This window comes from Dendropsophus ebraccatus, chromosome 1 (assembly GCF_027789765.1).
Source record: "Dendropsophus ebraccatus isolate aDenEbr1 chromosome 1, aDenEbr1.pat, whole genome shotgun sequence".
Taxonomy (NCBI): domain Eukaryota; kingdom Metazoa; phylum Chordata; class Amphibia; order Anura; family Hylidae; genus Dendropsophus; species Dendropsophus ebraccatus.
The window spans coordinates 74276396-74298620 of NC_091454.1; the positions used below are offsets into that span (position 1 = coordinate 74276396).

Below are 22225 nucleotides of genomic sequence, written 5' to 3' on the forward strand. Positions count from 1 at the left end.
AGCTGTCTATTGATAATAGTGTAATAAAAAGATTACTGTATTTTCCTGCATATAAGACTACTTTTTAACCCAGGAAAATCTGCTCAAAATTCAGGGGTCATCTTATACGCCAAATGACGTCTTAAAGGGCGGATTATGAAAGACTTCGGAACCGGACTGGAGAATCTGTCATAGAATTTTCCATGTCATAATGAAGATAAAAGCAATCCAGTCAAAGGCTAGGTTCCCACAGGCTGGCATTTATCAGGAAAAGGCAGCTGTCTATTGATAATGATCATTACTTGTGGCTGTCATTATTAATAGACGGAAGCCGTTTCCAGATAAAATCCCATAGTGGGAACAGAGCCTTGAAGTGGATAGAACACAACTTTTAATGTTAAAGCACTGACGTGTGATAACTGAGGAAATGTCCAGTATCCTCACACTGGCTTCTAGCCTGTTCTATATTCTTTCAGAGAATTCTGAATCTGTTTATACAAGTAAAGTCACCAGTTAATGAGTAATCCTTATATCTGCTTGTCACAAACAGTTATGCGAGTCCGCCAGGGAGACAGTCTCATTTCTACACGTACATTTCTGATAGTCAGAGGCAAAAAACTATTTATGACAACAACCAAGTTATACTCCTTTGTTGGAAAGGCAATTTAGGTAAGTAAAGCTGCCTACTTGGATTTCCTTCTTTCTTATGTGGTACAGTGGTTTTCATATTTAACAATATGTTTATTAATGTAATACTTAAAAGTTGACAAAATTAATTGACTTAAATGTGACAAACATTAAAGGACTAAGATGGCAGTCCTATATTTTTAATAATTATTCAACATTGTACTATAAAAATGTATGTATCATTATCTTTCCTTTTTATTAATATACATTTTATAACCTAACTAAACAGTAACCAATATTTGACCTATTATTGTCCTTCAGGTTTTCATTTGCACATTTTTCGCATTTTTAATGTGTGCTGTCACATTTGTATTGTATTCTTATGTAAGTTGTTTTTTTTTGTTTGTTTTTTACCTTCCACTATGGCTAGTAATAGCATATTATTTGCCATCACCATGCTGGTGGCAATGCATGAAGCACTAGTTATTTAGAATTAGGATTACTGATTATGTATATATCCACTTCTAGACTATGTGCCCACTGTGTGTTTTTAGGACCGTAATTGTGAAAGTGATGGCTGTCCATCAAAATGGCCATCAAGCGGACAAAAAAAGAAAAAGTTGGAACATAATGTAATATCAGTGAAGTATGAGCTAGAACATATATTTTATATGAAAAAGAGCTCACATTAAGCCCATTATAGAAGAAACTCTCACACGCATCTCTCACACACACAGATCTGCTGGCTTGCATCATGAAATCATGCGTACAAAGAACCAAAATAAAATCTAGCACATCCTGTATAGCAATTTACTTCAAGTGAATGTACCATCAAGTACATTGCTTTAAGTTATTTACATAAATGGATCAGAGCCTTTCATTTAGCAAACTTGCCTCCTTCTCCTGATGTACTGCTCTTTCCTTCCTATTGGTGAAAGCTTGTGAGCAGGCATAAATCATGGTAAAAATATAGTACAGCAGCCTCAGATTCACTGGGAACCCAAACGCTTACCATTTGATGCCTAGCAGCTGGAGAAGTGGGATGCAGCCCTAGGGCAGCAAGGAAAACATGGGTACAGTCTATGGTACAGTCTCCCAAACGTTTGGCAAGTTCCCTTATCACTACTTCTCAGTAAATCTAGCATCCAGCATGGGGGCCGGGCTTTATGTTCTTGATAAATTCCCCCTATATCTATATTTATACCAGTCCCACTACTGCTTTTAGAACAGATTTGTCAAGAATAGGAGTGAAAGAGTCCATGTATCAGGAGAAGGAGACAAGTTTGCTAAAGGAATGTGTCTGCAAAATAACTAGATTGGCCCTACAGGATTGACAAGTAAATTAATTAAGAGACAAATACTACTTTAATGGTATCCAAATACCATCCAAAGATTTAAGTTACTTAAAGTGGACGCTTTTACCCAAAGCAACTGTTCATCGGGTGAAATTTAACAACGAACAATGGTTTTAGCTGACCAATAACAGACAAGATGTCCACAGGTTTTAAAATTTTCGGCTAATGGTCAGAGAAAAGTTTTATAGTTCAGATTAGATCTTACATCCATAAATAATCTTTCAGGAAAGTATGTTTTCAGAATGTTTCTATTTAGACTGTTAGGGGCCTTTTACACAGGCTGATTATTGGCCAGAAGCATAACTAGAAACGCCTTTGCAGCCGATAATCGGCCCATGTACAAGTAACAGCAATCAGTCTTTAGAAATTTATTGTTATCGGCCGTACATCTTTCTTTGTAAACAGGGTTATGTGTGGCTGATAACAATAAAGGGAAACTAACAGCACAGATACATATACAGAATATGTATATATCTGTGCTGTCGGTTTCCAGATCACAAGCAATGTATACTTAGCATCAGCGCTGCTTGTGACCCTGATGCTCTCCTGTCCTCAGCCATCTTCAGGCACCATCTTCTCCAGAATGATTGACAGCCAGAGGAGGCGGAGCCTGACGTTACAGCCGACGGCCAGAGGACTGGAAAGACATGTCGAATCAGAAGCAGTGGTCATAGTAAGTATACACTGCTTGTGATCTGGAAACTGACAGCACATATTACATATACATATGCATATGCATATTTGTGCTGTCGGTTTCCAGGGCTGCACAAACGACACAATGATCCTTCTTACAGCCTGGCAGCTTGATTTCTCAGGCCATGTAAAGGCACTGCAAATGAGCACTGATTTTGCTGATTGATGTTCGTTTGCGCCGCCCGTGGACAAGAAATCTATTTGTCTAAAAGGACCCAAAGTCTTTCACCCAGGTATCATCAGGCTGTGTATGCCACTATAGAAAAATTGTGTTTTAATGTATTGGCAAAACAATCATTCACTAAGTTCTTGTTCATCCATCAACCTACTTAATTTGAGTTCTGTGTGCACATGGGTTCTAAATGAACAATTATTCCTCCTTTATTCTACATATAGATTCGGATACAATTTATTGTTATTGTTGTTTTTTTTTTTCTGTGCTTTTTTTTTTTGTAAATGTGGGAAAAAAATTGAATTTAGCTGGGGATTATTTCCTGTTTGCATTGACTAAAGTTGAGTAAGTTGAAAGCATAGTTTCTGCACTATGTTCATGTGTATACATTACAACATATGGAAAGCTGACCTTGAACTCTACCTTACTATTCAGTGTTAGCATTCTACAGCTCGGTTAGATGAGAAGATTTCCAGCTCACATCATATATAGGAAATACTGATCTTATAGATCTCTAAACAAGATTTCATTATACTATTATTTTACTATACAGTAAAGTAAGCATAATTATGTTAAATCCAGGATAGAGAGGTCTTGGCTTTGGTCTGATACATTTTTACAATAGTTAGCCTTACACATAAAATCGCTGTTTTCTGACTTTCACATAAACATGCACACTGTGTGTTGTTTTTTTTTTAATATGGTAGAGAATATCAGATAGCAGTGACTCTGGTGCCATGTTTGTCCCAGACTAATAACGTATTGGGTAATTAAAATCCAAGCCTTGTTTCTCCAGTGGGAGATATTGGGTGACACTCTAATGCTGTTCCCAGAAACAATATACGGTTAAATGGGCACTGCTATAGAAAAACTTTTTTTTGACAAGTCACAGAGACAAGTCAAATCTTTTGATCGGTCAGGGTCTAAGGGCCCTATTACATGGAATGATAAGTGGCCGAATAAGTCCGATTCAGCCGATTATCATTCTGTGTATTAGAGACAGCGATCAGCTAATGAAATGAATATTGGCTGATCGTGAAGACCTAAAATCATCGGGTGTGCATGGCTATGGGTAATAGTGATGCACAGCTGACGCTCCTTGACGCTCTACACTCCCTGACATCCTGCTAGCTTCCCCCCACTCCTGGCACTGTCTAATGTGACAGACCATTCAGGCAATCACTCGGACAGCGCTGCGGCACCTAGGCCAAGGCTAGCAGGATGTCAGGGAGCGTGGAGAGGTATGTAGGAATTATCTTTTACAAGGGCTGCACGGACATTGCTAATGATATCCGTTCATCCCTTGCTGCCCAATCTAGGAGATCGGCACTCGCTTACAGAAAGTCTTTTGGCTGTGTAATAGGGCCCTTAGTGTTCAGACTCTGAACAATTAGGAAATGATATGGGAAAAATTTGAGTACCCCACATTTACTTCTGCCTCTGTGTCCTTTTCCAACGTGGTCAGCCTCATATAATTACATTATATGTCTGTCCAGGTCACATAAAACAGAACCCTGAGAAAATGCGCTGCACACAGATTTCTCCTGGCTTATTCCCCTGATCGGTCGTGGTCTGAACACTCAGTCCCCCTACCATTTAAAACTTTTGACATATCTCTGTGATATACCAATTGAAGCAAAGTAGTCTAACAGCACCAAGTGATCTAGTGGCTTGTAGTAGTTGGAGATGCATGCTGGAGGTCCACAATCTCAGTATAGTGGGCCAGACTACCAAAATCCAGAAACGCCAACAGCGTCCAATAAGTTTAATCTTCACAAATTCATTGGGTGACCAAGTTGACAAAGACCCTGCAAGGTCAAAACATCATACAGTATATGCAATTGATCACCCCCAAAATATTTAACTAATTAGATGCTATTGGATTTTCTGGACTTTAATATCTCTGTGACATGTCAAAAGTTTTTTTTTCTCCCATGACAGGTACTCTGTAAACCTGAAGAAAGGTACTCTTTAAATTACAGAGATCCATTGACACCTGTTTAATGTGTATGATCAACTTAACATTTCTTGCTAATCGATTTTTTCCCCTAACACTGGAACTATCCTCGTATCAAATAAGTCAATACCCCCAAAATGACACAATATATCATAGAACATTTCCTTATACAGACAATTGGCACAAGGTCTAAGCCAAATTAATGTCTGTATTTCTAGCATAATATGAACCTCATTTTCAGACAAGAGAAAAGGGTTGCCATTCCCTTACAACATTGCTATTTGGTGAGAATGGGCCTGTAATGGAAAAACAATAAAATGGTGCTTCATTCTTCATGTTGACAGACTGGAATCCTGCAGGAGAGGCTGTGCGCATATAGGGGGAGATTTATCAAACATGGTGTAAAGTGAAACTGGCTCAGTTGCCCCTAGCAACCAATCAGATTTCATCTTTCAATTTCCAAAGCGTCTGTGAGGAATGAAAAGTGGAATCTGATTGGTTGCTAGGAGCAACTGAGCCAGTTTCACTTTACACCATGTTTGATAAATCTCCCTGATAGTTTCTACACACCATATCAGCAGTTCCAAACTCCACATGGAAGTCCTTGTGTAATCAATTGATTTTTCCTGTCATCATTTTCCTCCCACATGTTAAATATACTTTCCTGCCAAGATGAGAAGGGGAAGCATTGCGTCTATATATTTCCCCATGTTTTTTTTTTTCGGTTCAAGATACAAGGTTTCTTAATCTGAATTGTAAAGAGAACACAGTAAAACTATACAGTATTTGTTAAGCAATTCATCAGAACCACTTTGTGGTGATTTTGTTAATAATTCCATATGAGCGGGTTACATTTTATATAAAACAAATTATTGTTACACAATGTAACCACAAGAAATAAATGGAATGTATTCTGGTTGTTGCAGAGTTGATCTTTTGATGTAGCAAACTTCCTAAACTTTTGGGTTAACTAAAGTATTGTAGTAATTGGCTTTAGCACTTGGGTATTCTAGGATACGCCACAGGGTTAATCCCCCTCACTGGAGAGTTCTAAATGAATGGCAATGTTTGTGACCAAGGGTCACATAGGTGTGCAACATACATACATGCTGTGACCTTAACGGGCGGGGAAGGGGGGGGGAGGTATAGTGCCTTGTCAGATTATTCTTTCATTTTTTCATGTACCTACTCAGACCCTACTACTGTATGTACACAATGCTGCTTCCTGAATGTAGTAATGAACTTTCTTTCTCCCTTTAGTCAGCAAGTTCGGCGTCGTTTTTATCATGTGCACTGGCCCGTCTCTATGCACTGGAGGTGGGCCTAGTGCCCCCAGTGTGATGATGGCTTCTTTAGAATCAAAAGGGCCGCATCACACAGGGGAGGGGATATCATCACACTGGGAAGCGCCATGCGCCCCTCCAATGCATAGAGACAGACTGGCAAGACGAAAACAGTGCCGAACCTGCAGACTAAAAGGGGGGAAGAAAGGGGGTCCTTTTTTGAAACGCTGAGTGCGGGATTCAGCCAGCGTTTCAAAAAAGGACCGCACCTACAGGAACATCACACTGGCGCTTACAGGGAAATGTAAAAAAAAATTGCTGTAACTGATGATACATTCGCTTTAAGGTAAAGTGTTTAAAGAAACTGAAAATCTAAAGTCGCCATAATTTAAATCAGAATAGGAATTAAAGGGATATTCACATCACCTAAATGTTTGTTAGATGATAGGGCATGAAAAACAAAGCAATTATGCAAATGCTTTGCATTAGCAAAATTCCTTAAAAAAAAAGTTTAGCCCATCATGTCCCTGTAGTGTTGATAGCTCATCACCTAGATTCCTGATCTCCACTCTTTCCAGGACTTGCATTGTCCCTTTTCAGTGCTGAAGTTTTTTGTTTGTTTGTTTTTTTGCTTTGAAGATTGAACCTTGGATGTTTATATTTCCTTTAATCTTCAGATTTTTGTGTTTAGGTAATCCTTCTAAAGAGGACAAAAAAAACCTGAAAATTAGAATAATTCTGGATGGAATCTGAAATTGATATTGCGGGGTACTGCCATCATTCAGTGGACACAGGAATTTCACTCTTAGATAGCCAGTTTAGTGGTAAGTGTAAATCTATAACTATAACAGGAGCTGTTGTATTAATGGCCAGGGATCTGTGGTTGGTAATATGTGGGTAACTCTTATAGGGAAACTATCAGCAGGTTAGACGAATCTGACCTGCTGATAGCTTCCTACTGTGCACAGGGCACTGAGGATGAAGGCATGTCTTATACCTTCATCCTCAGTGCTGTTCCAATGCAGTTGTTAATGTAATTGTGTCTTTGGTAAGGCCGATTGGAGAATTTCCCCGTCCCCATCCCCTTCTAATGATTATAAATGGAGCAAGCCAGCCAGGGGTAGGCTGGATCGGTGCTCTGGCAACCCCCAGTGCTCCTCATGGCCTTACCGGCGACACAATAACATTAACAACTGCACGGTAACAGCACCAAGGATGAAGGTAAGAGACATAAGAGGCATCTTGTGCACAATAGAGGGCTATGAGCAGGTTAGATTCATCTAACCGTGCAGGCTGGCCATATGAATATATCTGTGCAGTTACTTTCTAGATCACAAGCATTGTATACTTACCATCCACGCTTGTGTTTCGGCTCTCCAGTCCTCTGGCTGTATATTTAGGCCATACCATCTCTGGCTGTATATCATTCCGGAGGAGCCGGGCCTAAATTTTAAAGCAGACTCAAAAATAACAATCAGCTGAAGATCGGGCCTGGTCCAGAGCTGATGAGTGTCCCTTTTACATGGGCTGATTATCGGCAACAGGGGTACTTCTAGCAATGGCCTGTGTAAAATGCCCTTTAGTTTTGTTTTGGCCAAAGTAGAGTGTAGTGGTAGCAAAACTCCAGTAACAATGCAATAGTATAAAGGCCCCAGTGATGGAACAGTATTACTACAAGCTACCGCTGTATAGTTTCACTTACCAGAAATAACCTAAAAATACATATATTGACAAAGTGAAATAGCATGAGAGTGTGATGTTTTTCTGTCCTGTAAAATGAAGTATCTGGATATACAACACTATATTGTCATATGTTAGGTACAAACCTAACGGATACTTTTCCTTGCCACCTAACCACATTAATTTAATATAGCAAAAAAACATAGTATAAAAGAGACCTTAATATTTATGATAACAAAATGATAACAGATTTCAGCTAGGATTCTTAATGTTTATGTTTCACAGTACATTTAGACCATTTATAGACATTAACAGTGCCTAATAGTACCTTGTGGGTGCAAGCTGCACACTTTAAGGCCAAGTTCACACATAGTGGCCTCTGACAGGAATTAGGCAGGGATTCCTTGCTTTTTGTTATGTTCCCACACAGAAATGCTCTGTTCACACAATGTTTAAGTTGAGTAGATGGACATCATTGCAGTTATTTTAAAACAATGTCATCCACTTAATTTCAACAGTTCAACATAGCCTTCCTCTGTTTTGAATCCGCTCCTGGTTTTGGTTGCAAAATACTGAGCAAAAAAACAGTGTGGGAACATAGCCCTACTGTGGACAGAATCAGGAAGCATACCGCTATCGATGCATGTGAATATGTAAGCTCCATATTAATATTAATATTCTTCACAAGAAAACAGTGAAGAATAATGAATGGGTATGGTATTTTTTTAAATTCACAGCAGGATGCGGATGACATGTTAAAAAGCTAAAGACCTTTACTGAAGCACATCCGCATGGGGATCACATACAGGTCCACAGAAGAAATTCAATCTTCAGCTTCAAATTTCTGCCACAGATTATCTTCAAATTTCATGGCAGATTTGCCAAAAGCAAATGGCAACTCAAATGCCGAATGTGAACATACCCATATACATGTTTGGGAAGGGCAGTCTAGAATAAGCAAGACCTGTACATTAGGCAACCTGTATAACCAGTCTCAACACTAGCTGTCTGGTATGTGATCCCTTATTCCCTTACTACTTACCCCCCAAAAAGCTTCAAATACAGATTGGTCTCCATGCTTTCAATATGTTCCGTGACAGAGAAGAATTATATATATTACTTAAAACAACATAAATAAAGTTTTGAACATTCTGCTACTTTAAACCAGTAGACACAAGCATTTATGATTCGCTGTAGTTCACATAGGTTAATGAGTAATCTGCATTTAACCTCTGTTCTGTCACACCTTAGTATGTGAGATAGAAGGAAACGCTCATGTTCTCTGTAATATAGAATGCAAGGGCAACAATCACTATATATAAAAGACCTGTACTATAAACAATAGGAAATATTTCAAGGAGAACACTAGATTTTTGAGTCTACCATGGAAACATTGAAAATAAGCAAGACAAAAGGTAGGTCTCATTTTATGTGAATCTTTGTAGGCTTTGCCAGTAACAATGCAACTTGGGACACTGTAAGAAGTAAGAAGTCTAATGAAATACTCAGAGGTGGATACCGCATACGCTCCTCATGAGTTACAATCTGTGTGGGAAAAAATTCTCATCGTGCATTAATAGTCAACTATAGACTGTTTAAACAGTTTCTCTAATGGTACAAGCAAAGTACTGTAGGCATGTTACATAGTTCTTTAAAGGTATACTCGTTCACACATAGTATTTTGAACTCTTTTAAATATATTTTCATTTACATGTAGTATTTTGATCACTATTTGAGCCTCATTTTGTTCAGTATTTTTAGCCAAATCCAGGAGTGGGTCCATAACACAAAGAAAATGTACAAAGCTTTTGACAGTTTTTCGCTATGTTGGTTTCACTCTTGGCTTTGGATACAAGAAACTAACCAAAATGGGCTCAGAGATGAGGACCAAATACCGGCCAAATATTATGTGTGAACCCAGGCTAAGTCTAAAACATAGGGGGATGATTTATAAGTAACTTTAAGGTAGGCAGTACCTTAACATTGACCACTAATGATTGTCCCACTGGCTTACCATAACCTCTGTGTATAGTCTTCAGTCTCTAGTACTCTTCATATTGACTGTAGCATAACCAATAGTGCATGAAGCATTTACACAGTCATTATGGCAGGTTGGTATGTCATTGCTAAAACAGTATGTGACCTTTGTAAACTCATCTTAGCTGGCCTTGTCTTGTGTGAGGCCTGGACATTGGATAATGTACTGAAGATTTTTATAAAACATTGTACATTCTCTAGATTATAAAAAAAAAAATACTGTCTTTGTTAGACAACAAGTTGTCTGTAATATGGTGTTTGAGTTGTTACCCCATTAAGAAACAATTGCAAGCTGTATTGGATTAAACACTTCATTTCCACAGACAATAGTGGTTCAATATGCTCATTAGTTATAGGTCTCATAGAAGACACGGGAAAAGGACACTGCCGCTGGCCCACTAAGAGCCCTTACACATCAGACATCCCTTTAAATTAGTGAACTAGTCATGTCACACCACAAACATAAGAGGAGGGAACCCTGTTCAACACACTGTTTATCAGCTCATCCAAGATGTCCCACACAGCATCTCCATGGATCAATTGTAGCCTCTTTTGGGTATGTGTCTAGCAATACACAGCCTATATATAATAGCCAGCAGTAACTTTTTCAGTAATTCGTGGTACAATTACTCTTCTGTCAATCAGAACAGACTGCCCATGTGCATCAATAAGCCTTGGGTATCCAGAACCCTGTTGCCAGTTCACTGGTTGTCCTTCTTTTGACTACTTTTGGTACTCACTAACCACAGCATTTTTGGATCACTCCACAACACCTGCAGTTTTGGGCTTAGACCCAGTGATATAGCAAACACAAGCTGTCCCTGGTCAAAGTTGCTGTTAACCTATTTTTCTGGCTTCAGCTTCAAGAACTGACTTTTCACTTGCTACCAAATTTATCCTACTTCTCAACAGGTGTCATGGCATTTAGAAAAATAATGCTATTCACTTAATTTGTCAGTAGTTTTAATGTAATTAAAGGTCACTATATGTAATAAAGCATAAAAGTATATTTTGTCTAGTACAAGACTGATGTTTTGTTCACTATGCATTGCTTAATTTTCTATATTCTTTGTTCTGCCAGGCCTCCATTCAGTACACACTCGCTCACCAGACCATGACTCACAAGGACCTTCATATACTAATCCCTACAACCACATGCAATTTCCTACAATTCATCAACCACTCATATCTTCGCCATACCATATTAGTTCTGGATATTACGCACAGCAAGCTGAAGACTGGTGCCCCAATGGAATTTATGAGCTAAAACGAATTCCCTCTGACAGTCTATTTTCTATAGACAATGAAATTGTGGATTTACCTCCAGCTAAGAAGACTCGGATTAGTCCTTATGGCTGTAGGGTAAAAGGAGATGAATTGTGCGTTGTTTGTGGAGACAAAGCTTCTGGCTATCATTACAACGCTTTAACCTGTGAAGGATGCAAAGGTAAGAAGCACCAATAATTTTATATTTAGTTTTATACCTGGCTTTTGGGTGAGAATCATTGAGGCTAGGTTCACACCCCAATTGTGCCTTCTGTGTGACAGATACATCGGCAAAATATCAAAATGGCTTTTAAGCCATTGAAATCAATGGGACCTGTGCTCATCTATGCACTGATATGTTGGCAATCCATTTTTAGATTTTGCCAGCGTATCCATGCCACAGAGGACACAACAGTGTCCTAAACAAGCCATAACTAAACAACTAGCTGAGATCTTTTTCTGGCCAAAGCACTGTAGGAGAGCTGTTATATCATACTTAGTCACATAATTGATAAGGGCGAGGATAACAGTTCATCAAGTTCAACCTTCCACAGAAAGGTAAAAACCTCCCACATTAGGAACTAGGAACAACATTTTTAACAAAAGCCTCCAGGCATGTTGAGTCAGCCATCACACCATCATGTGGGAGAGAATTCCATAGTCTCACTGCTTTTAAAGTAAAGAATCCTAGTCTATAATGATGGTTGCACCATTCTTTCATCTAGATGTACAAGATGCCCCCTTTACCTGGTTATAGGCCTGGATTCACAAACATTACTAGAAAGATCTCTGTACTGTCCATTTATATATTTGCACATTGTAATCAAATATTTTTTTCCTTTTTTTTATAAATAAAAAAACCTCTAAATTTATTAATTCTTGATACTGCAGTCCATGCATTGCCCTAATAACCTTGATCACCGTCCTCTTCAGCCTTTCCAATTCAGCTATATCCTTCTTATATACTGCCCAAACATTGACCCAAATTGTGCCAAATATTCCATATGTAATGTTACTAGTTATTTGTATAGAGGTAAAACTATATTTATTGACCACCAACATTCCCAAGTTCTTTTTGTAAGCTGTTTTACCCAGTGTTTTACTATTTGGCACATAATAGTATACTTTGGGGTGGGGGAGGCTGTCAATGTGCTTGGCCAGCATAGACTGCCTGAGGTCGCCAAGTTTTTGTGACTTTTGGCAGTGTACAACCCACATCAAGGGTGTGGGAAGTAGGAAGGCACAATTTTTTACAGGGGGGAAAACTATTTTCTATAGAGCTTTATTACACAAAGCGATTATTGACCTTTTTCGGCCAATATCGGCAATTGACTTGTGTAATAGAAAACAACGATCAGCCGACATGCATGATGTCGGATGATCGTTGTCTTTCGACATGTTGAAAAAGAAACGATCTAGATAGCAGCGATATGCTGCTATCGCTCCGTGTAACAGGAGTGGCGGGAGCAGACCGGCGCTATCTTTTATGGGCTGCCCAGACGACTCAGCGATCACCCGGTCAGCCCCCCAGCTCCCTGCGGCCCCCCTGCACTCACCTGCTTGCTGACGTCACGTGTAATAACGCTGACAGCGAGCAGGGAATGAGGAGCAAGCGAGCACTGACTGGACAGGTCGGCACTCGCTTGTTCCTCTGAATCGCCCCTTGTAATAGGTTCTTTAGTCCAGGCAGAGGGACTCTTCTTATCTATGGGGCCTCACTTTCTGCTCTTAATTTACAATCTTATTATTTTTCTCACATCATTCACTCCATACAATAGCAATGTTATTTACATTCATATTTATTATTGGTTGACTTTAAAGCGGCTCTAGCGTATTCAATATTTCAGCTCTACACTTTCACCTACATAACGTCTATGCCATATAACGATCCTGATGCGCATGCGCCAACTGTTAGCCTCGCTCGTGATCTGTGTTCCAGGTTGGTGCACATGGCTGGTCCAGTGTGCACATACTATATGCCGTCACATTAGACGTAATGGCTGCTTGGGGGTAGCGGCAGGATTTGTCAGCTCTTTTAAAAACAATGGAAAGTCAGTAATTACCCTGTGCTCGAAAAGGATGCTGGACTAATGGGTCTAAGTGAGTGGCTTTAATGAGCCAATCGAGACACCTTATTATCTAAGTCTTTTATGGCTTCATGAATATATTTCACTGTATGTCCTATTGCCTTTAGTCTGATTTGATTTTGTGTACCTGGCTTCCATCTGTACACCAGTAAGCAATATAATCTGTCTTGTATGGACCAGGAACTTTATCTACATATTCTGGTGGACACCAGGTGCCTTGAGCCCTGGCTCTTTGTGTGTTTATATTAAGGTCTCCTGATGAACCCAAATTTTTGTGGGGGAAACGCTGTGTTTGATACACGTGTATTACATGTGTTTGATACAGGTGTGAAGACAACTCTCCTGGTGCAATGGTCTATTCATTAGATTATAGATTATATAGATTATATTTAGCTAGACTACTAACTGGTTATTCAGACTTTTATTTTAATGCATAAGTTATGTTTCAGTGATATGATTCAGTGATAATTACAGAGATATGGTATTTTGCAATATTGTCCCATCTTGATTATCAGACAGTGATAAAAATGCTATAGCTATGTTTTTTGGTCACATTATATCTCACAAACATTGAACAAAATGTGGAAGATGGAAAATTAAGAGTTAGGCTTATTGCAAACAGTAACTTGTTTGTCCACTGAAATCCTGCACCAGATGGAAACCGGACAAACCCCATTGAACTCAATGGCATCTCTAAGGCATCTCTCAGTTAATGCCCATTATTGAATGGATAGTGCGGCTCTGTTGTGTGGCATCAAGTGGACTCCCCAGCGGAAATATGAACCCAGACTTATAGGAGTCAGAAAATGGCATTTTTTTAAAATAAAAGCTAAACATTTTTTTTTAAGTAGTAAAACGTAACAGAAACTTTTTGGAAGTCAATTTTACTGAACAGTGAATGACGTAAAATTATTCCGCCGTTTGTCGTATGCTTTATGTTAAAATGAATGGTATTCCAAAGTACATTTACACTATACAGTAATTATACCTATTCGGTAGCAAGTGTAATATTTCTTATAAATAAGGAATTATTGAAATGTGAAGCGCGCCTTATATTAGCAACAAATGCGCAAGGAAAAATGGGTCTTAATGACTGAACCGATCTAAGTATGTTCTTATAATCACATACATAAGATATTTTTATGAATTTTCATGATGTTTAATTGTTTTTAACTTCACACTGCTACTCCCCGTTTTTTGACCACGTCACTGACTAGGTGTATATCTAGTGATGCGGACAAAGGGGCGGGGTCAGAGGAAGCGAGAGTGGGAGATATACACTTGTTTTTAATACAGGGCATCTGTCTAAAGCTAAGAAAGCTAACTGTCATGTATGAAGGTTAGAGTAGTGGTATCGCTGGCTAGCAAACCAAAAGGTGTTACTATACAGGAGAAGATGCAGACAGCCTTGATGATTTTAAACAATATGGCTTTATAAAGGACATTATTTTAGAATTATTTAGGTAGGTTAAACAAGTATAATTTGAGACCTAACAGTCTTCCATTTATTTATCCAAAGTACATTTGGCCTCACAAAAAAAGAATCCCTACATGTATCTGTAGATGTATTTATGGCTCTTACGAGAAAAAAATTGAAAATGCAAAAAATTACATTTCCAGTGTCCTTAAAGGGTTGCATATTAGGAATAAGGGTCTAACTATCATGGTACATAATTTATACAGAACTCCATCTAGACCTAGTGACTGGATAAAGCAGGTCACATTTAATGGAGAGTTTACATTATCCCTACTCATGTCAGCCAATATTGGATTTTCCTGTGTAAATACAGAGGAGCAGCATTCAGATAGGGCAGCATAAATCTGGTGACAGGTTATCATTATTCATATGAAATATTCTGTCTTCTCTAGGGTGAATTTGTTCCATTATCGCATTTAATTTGCATGCATCACTTTGCACTCATATTCTTGTATCTTTCTTCTGGGGCAAAGTTTTTTTTCTGAAGATTACGAGAGCATGTCAGAGCAATGATCATTAAAGCTGTAGTTGTTTCAAACGATAAACATAGCATGCAAATAGTACACTTTCAGTTCAATTTCACTAAATTTAAAGTCCATCACACATTAAACACAAACTTTATAAAAAAAACTGTCTGGTCCCACCCTCAGTGCACCAATCTGCCTCATTAGCATATAGATTCAACTACATGGATTCAGCCATTCAGCTTCATTCTCAGCACCCCGCGTGCAATAGGGACATATCTGCAGGTTAGATGCCTCTATCCTGCTAATAGTTTCCCTTTAAAAGGTTAATTTGCTACAGGAGGACACAGCTGCTTGAAAGTCTGTAGTCTGCTCAATTGTTTGGAGTATGTTTGTATGGAATGCAGCAATAAAGAAATTGGACCTAGTTGTGATTGCTGGAACTTTTCATTTCTATTTCTCATTGTAGAGACTGCACATCCTAACACTGTGTGGGGTAATATCTGCAGTTTGGAGAGCTGAACTTTGTTTATTCTAGCTGCTTGAAAAGGGTTAATCTTCTGGTTCAAATATGTATTATAAAATGTCTATATTTTATTCTTCTATTAATTCATAAGGTTACCCTGAAAGTGATAGGCATTTTGACTAGTTGAAGAATAGTGGCTAATCATCTATATTTACAAGGATATTGAACTATTATTTCATGCACTGTTCAAACAACATTACATTGTGTATTATATTGGGTGCTCTACATATTTCCTTATTCATATATACAAGCATTTATGGGTGTTTTCCTCAGGAAAGGCCATTGATACTACCTATGTGGATACCCTCTGCTGATCAGTGGTTTGAGGAGACTGCAGCGCCACAGAATGCACTTCAGTCTATTGTCAAGTTTCACATATTAATATTAGCGTGTGCCGTACTGTTAGCAGCATCTCTGTCTTATTGTATCTGTCTTATTCACTTGCATTTACTAGCAAGAAAGTCACCTTTAATTAGCAATAAAGTGATATTGGATTTTAGTTTCTTTATTTTGTGAATTTATAGTACAGTATTTATCCTATGTTGCATTTGAAGAGAACCTATCATGTTCAACATGGTGTCTGAACTGCAAGCCGCATCTGCAACTGCAAACCGCAGATTCAGTATAAGGCTATATTCACACGACGTCTTTTGAGCTCCGTTTAAAATGATGTCCGTCATTTTAGGTCTAAAATAACAGACGTCATTCAGCTGTCTAGCTTTCCCTTAGTACAATGACGGCTGCTGGTACATTATTCTAGTTCGGGGTTACTAATTGGCCTTAATTAATTGGCTTAATTGAAAAGTCCATTGAATTTAATAGTAAAAACAGAGAAAGAACGGTGGAAAAAGAAAAACCGTATGTGAACAACTAATAAAAAACGTCCGCTGTTTGCAAAAAACGTCCGAAAATAATGATCATGTTCATTACTTTGACGTCCGCGGTAAAAACGTCCGTTATCTAATACATTGCATGCATTGGACGTCCGTCTTCCCATTGACTTCAATGCATTGCCATTGCAGTCAGTTAAATCGCTGCAAAAACGGACGTTATTTTAAATATCAAAATCGGCCGCCTTTTCTCTATTTTTGACGTTGTGTGAACATAGCCATAGGGTCCTTTTACACACACACACACGAACAGACTATAAACAGGGAACAGTTAATAAAGGAAAGACTGAGATTTCTCTTCTTTTCAAATCCATTTCTGGCTTTGGCTTCAAAAATCTGTCAGATATTTGTGAGTGTAATTGGACCCCAACTTACATTTTACTCAGGGTCAAATTTTGCTGATTCTCATTTGATTACAAAGTCTTCCAACTGATTTGGTAAATTTTTTAAGTTCAGCCAAATATTCTTAATGAATTTAGGTTTATATTTTCATAGTGTTAAGTCCATGACATTTACATAACTCATATCAATGTACTTTTAGTTTAATATTGAGAATCAAAACTTTAACAGAGAAGCTGTCCATATTACCCAAAGCAGCCAAGGAACCCCTTTAAATTCCATAGGAAAATGTAGATTTACACTAAAGGCATCAAAACTATGAATTAACAAATGTGGAATTATATACTTACTAAAAAAGTGTGAAACAAATGAAACCCCCGCCACTGGAGCCTTTGCTTCACCTGGTCCCCGCTCCGGCTTGCTTCGGGGCTCCTGGTGTCCTCATGTTCCGCTCAGCCAATCAGTGTGCTGCGTAGGGGCAGCGCACTGATTACCGAGCGGGACGTGCCGAGAACCCCCGAAGCAAGCCGGAGCAGGGACCAGGTGATGTATACGCTCTGGCGGCCGGGGGGTTAACGGGCAGGCTGCGGACAACTCGCAGCGGGATGTGAATCTTAATGGGCAGGGATCCACAGCGGGTCTTCCTGCAAATTCGCAGGGAGAAATCCGCTGCCGATCTAGTACGTGTAAACGTACCCTTAATAAGTGGGATTTCTTGCCTTATAAATGGGGTTGGGACCATCAGTTGTGTTGTGCAGAAGTCAGGTGGATACACAGCTGATAGTCCTACTGAATAGACTGTTAAGGTGCGTTTACACGAAACGATAATTGGCCCGCTCGTACGATTAACGATGTCAGAGTAACAATTTTTTTTCCATAACGATCAGCGTTTAGACGGTACGATATATCATACGGAAAATTCGCTTTGCGATTGTTTTGCGATCGCTTAAGCCTATCTCACACATTGGTTAAATTGGCAAACGACTGTTTACACGGAACGATCTGTGAATTTTTTTGTGAACGACGATTTGAGAACATGTTGAAGGATCAAAATGAACGATTTCTCGTTCGTCGTTTGATCGTTCGCTGCATTTACACGTACGATTATTGTTCGAATTTGATCGTTATCGCGCAAATTCGCACGATAATTGTTACGTGTAAACTCACCTTTAGAGAAAAAAGCAGCTAAGTAAAGAAAAATGAGTGGCCATCATTACTTTAAGAAATGAAGGTCAATCAATCCACAAAATTGGGAAAACTTTTGCTGCGTTTACACGGAATGCTTATCGTTCAAATTTTTGCAATAACAATCGCATTTGAGCGACAATTGTTCCGTGTAAACACAGCAAACGATCAAGTGACGAGCGAGAAATCGTTCATTTTGATCTTTCAACATGTTCTCAAATCGTCCTTCGTTCAAAATTCGCAGAACGCTTCATGTAAACAGTCTTTCAAAGATTCACACTTTGTGAAAGATGGGCTTAAGTGATCTTAAAAACGATCGCAATAACGATTTTTCTTATGAATTTTCTAACGATTTTTCTAACAATTTAATTGTCTAAACGCTGATCGTTATGAAAACCAAATCGTTGCTTCAAAATCATTACACAATCGATTAAGCGAATTATCGCTAATCGCAGCATTAGGCTATGTTCATACTACGCCATCGGCAACAACGGCCGTGTTTTATGCGCCTGTGAACACTGCCTTTACTTTAATGGGATCCCGGCCGGAGCATATACACATCGCATGCGCTCCGGCCGGGATCCCATGCGGACCCGCAAATAACTGACATGTCAGTTCACACGATAAAGCGAGCCGCTCCGGCCGCTTGCTTCATTGTGTGCTGTGGGAGGTTCTGATGCGGGCGCGTGCTGATGCCCCCGCATCAAAACACTACGGCCAGAAAGATCATCCGGCCAGTACTACAGTACCGGCTGGGATGATCCGGGTCTCATACGTTGTGTGAACATAGCCTTAGAATGTGGTTGGAAGACCATTTAAGGTGACTACCTCTTAAAGCTTATCAAGAGAATTTGAGAAATTGTGCAGCTGCAGCCTGCATGGATATTTAGCTTGCACCATTACAGAGTGAACTTTTTATAGTGTTTATTTCTGTTAATGTTGATGATTATGGCTTCCAGCCAAGGAAGATCCACAATTCATTATCACAGAAAATTAGATTATTATATAAGAACAACTGTAAAAAAAAAAAAAAAAGTTAACACAGAAATGTTAACCAAATGAAAGGTATGTACAATAAATGCCCTCAATACTTTTTGGGGGCTCCTTTTGCATGAATGAAGGCATCAATGCGGCAATGTGGCATGGAGGCGAACAGCCTATGGAACTGCAGAGGTGTTATGGAAGCCCAGGTTGCTTTGATAGCAGCTTGTTTGCATTGTTGGGTCTGGTGTCTCTCAACTTCCTCTTGACAATACTGCACAAATTTTCTATGGGGTTAAGATCAGGCAAGTTTGCTGGCCAATGAAGCACAGTGATACTGTGGTTCTTAAACCCGAAATTGGTACTTTTGGCAGTGTGGACAGGTGCCAAGTCCTAAAGGAAAATCCTGCTTGTTGGCAGAGGGAAGCATGAAGTGCTATATGGAAAGGCACACATCCATGTCCATTACCCCCTACATGCTCTGGGTCGCACTGTGCTGTGATCATCTCCCTTTCTCTCAGCCTGCTTTTCCTCTGGCCGACCTCCAGTGCTTCAGCATGGCCCGGTACCGCTGGATAGAATGGCGTCGTACACGGTCGCCGGGGCGCGGTTCGAAAAACGGACCGTGGCACCGGCTTCCCCATGACGGCACCGATCTATCGGTGTGATAAATTTAAGAGGATGTACTTGGTGGTACATCCTCTTTAAGCAGCTTGGATTGTGTGCCTCTACACTCTTCCTCCAGAGTCTGGGACCTTGATTTCCAAATGAAATGCAAACTTTACTTTCGCCTGAAAACAACACATTTGACCACTTAGCAACAGTCTAGTTCTTTTTCTCCTTGGCACAGGTAAGACGCTTTTGGTGTTGTCTATTGGTCATGAGGGGCTTTGCACATGCAATGCGACACTTGTAGCCCATGTCCTGGGTACGTTTGGCAGATTGATACTTAGACAGATTTTGCATTTTCGCTTGTCATGTCGGGAGATTCCCCTAGACTCACAAAGCGTAGACATTGCATGTGGCTTTGATGTCACCCTGCTCACTGGCATGCGTTACTACTGTTGTGTGGGCTCCATTCCAATTATGTGCATATTCTATGAGCAGGTATGTTTGATTTTTTTTTTTAGTTTATACCGTGTTCTCTTACATTAGTAAATATTTAAACTACGAAATAGTTCCTTTGATTAGTATGTTTGCTTAGTTCTTTGTGCAAAATGTTCCTGTAAAGCTGATAACAGGTCGGTCAGTTTCTTCCTGGTGCTGAATAAGGTGTTCAAACATAAGAAATGTGCTAAGGGGGAAAAAGCAACAATATAGAAACACACAGACACTGGATGATACAGTATATATATATATATATATATATATATATATAATGCATTTGGAAAGTCTTCAGACCCTTTTGCTTTTGTTTCCCCCCATACCCCACAATTACAAAGTGAAAACAAAATGTTAGAAATCACTGCAAATATATTGAAAAGAAATAATAAAAATATTGCATTGACTCTTTACTCAGTACTTAAGTGAAGCACGTTTGACATCAATTACAGCCTCCGGTATTCTTGGGTATAGTGCCACAAGCAGTGTTGGACTGGAGTGCCTTGGGCCCACCAGGGGAAATCATTCTTGGGGCCCACCCTTCAGCCACCATACTTATCTATGGTAACATTAATAAGGGTCCAGTTACACGATGTGATATGGGGCAGTGTAGGGCTGCAAACGATTGCTAATCAGCAGGGCAGGAACACACAGAGATGTGCGGACAACAACAATGATTTTTACAGCCGCACAAAAGATCAAATCAGCCGACTATCAGCATTTGCTTGTCAGCTGATCTCTGGCACTTTTACATGGAGCTTCCTAGGAGCGCTTGTTACCGATAATTGGCCGGTGTAATTGGGCTATAAGACAATTTTCTTTGCATGATAACACTGTATACTACTGTATGCTACCAATAACACCAGTATATAAAGAGCAAATATCCCCACACATATTACTGCCATACTATTACTGACCAAATCCTGTATACTGAGAGTGATATTACCAATAATACCAGTATATCAGAGGGAAATATTATCACCATATATATTACCGCCATACTGTTACTGACCAAATCCTGTATACTAAGACCAATAAAACACAGTACCGGATTACAAGTAACAAATACCACCACATACTGACTAACACCAACACATACTAACACCACCACATACTGACTAACACCACCGCCGCTACTGAATAACATCCACTGTACACAGATCACTATAACCTTATCCAGTCACATAGAGGTAGCCCCAGCTCTACACAGGTTCTGTACTCCATATACAATACAGTGCAGTTACATCAGGTGACTCACAGGGGACGTCTTCTCTGATCGGAGTTCTTCCCTTTTCATCTTCTTCTCCATCTGCCCTGGGCCATTATGAAAACTTCTCCGAGCCACGAATCCACAGAATCTGCCAGACAGGCATATTAGGCTCATCACATCCCCCTATAGCCCCCTCATGTTGTCCATCCCCCTATAGCCCCCAGTGATGTCCATCCCCCACTATAGCCCCCAGTGATGTCCATCCCCCACTATAGCCCCCAGTGATGTCCATCCCCCTATAGCCCCCCTTATACTGTCCATCCCCCACTATAGCCCCCCTTATATTTTCCATCCCCCACTATAGCCCCCAGTGATGTCCATCCCCCACTATAGCCCCCCTTATATTGTCCATCCCTCACTATAGCCCCCCTTATATGGTCCATCCCCCACTATAGCCCCCAGTGATGTCCATTCCCCACTATAGCCCCCCTTATATTGTACATCCCCCACTATAGCCCCCAGTGATTTCCATCCCCCACTAAAGCCCCCCTTATATTGTCCATCCCCCACTATAGCCCCCAGTGATGTTCATCCCCCACTATAGCCCCCCTTATATTGTCCATCCCCCACTATAGCCCTCCTTATATTGTCCTTCCCCCACTATAGCCCCCAGTGATGTCCATCCCCCACTATAGCCCCCCTTATATTGTCCATCCCCCACTATAGCCCCCAGTGATGTCCATCCCCCACTATAGCCCCCCTTATATTGTACATCCCCCACTATAGCCCCTCTTATATTGTCCATCCCCCATTATAACCCCCCCCCCTATATTGTCCATCCCCCACTATAGCCCCCAGTGATGTCCCCCTGTGATAAAAAACAAAACAAAACTTAACTCACCTGTCCAAATGCTCC

At 39.9% G+C, this 22225-nt stretch overlaps 1 protein-coding gene across 4 annotated transcripts in view; it reads left to right on the forward strand.

Moving 5' to 3' along the window:
• The first annotated feature begins 529 nt into the window (after positions 1-529).
• Positions 530-22225, forward strand: part of NR1H4 (nuclear receptor subfamily 1 group H member 4) — a 52018-nt gene continuing 30322 nt past the window's right edge. Inside the window, exons 1-4 of one of the 4 annotated variants that reach the window (XM_069973082.1) lie at positions 530-648; positions 2518-2634; positions 6758-6890; positions 10865-11230. In XM_069973082.1, coding sequence (XP_069829183.1) covers positions 6809-6890; positions 10865-11230 — 448 coding nt within the window. In that variant the 5' untranslated portion in view covers positions 530-648; positions 2518-2634; positions 6758-6808. Of the gene's footprint in view, positions 649-2517; positions 2635-5367; positions 5392-6757; positions 6891-9009; positions 9162-10864; positions 11231-22225 lie in introns of those variants that run through there. The other 3 variants (XM_069973074.1, XM_069973092.1, XM_069973103.1) reach the window with 3 other exon arrangements.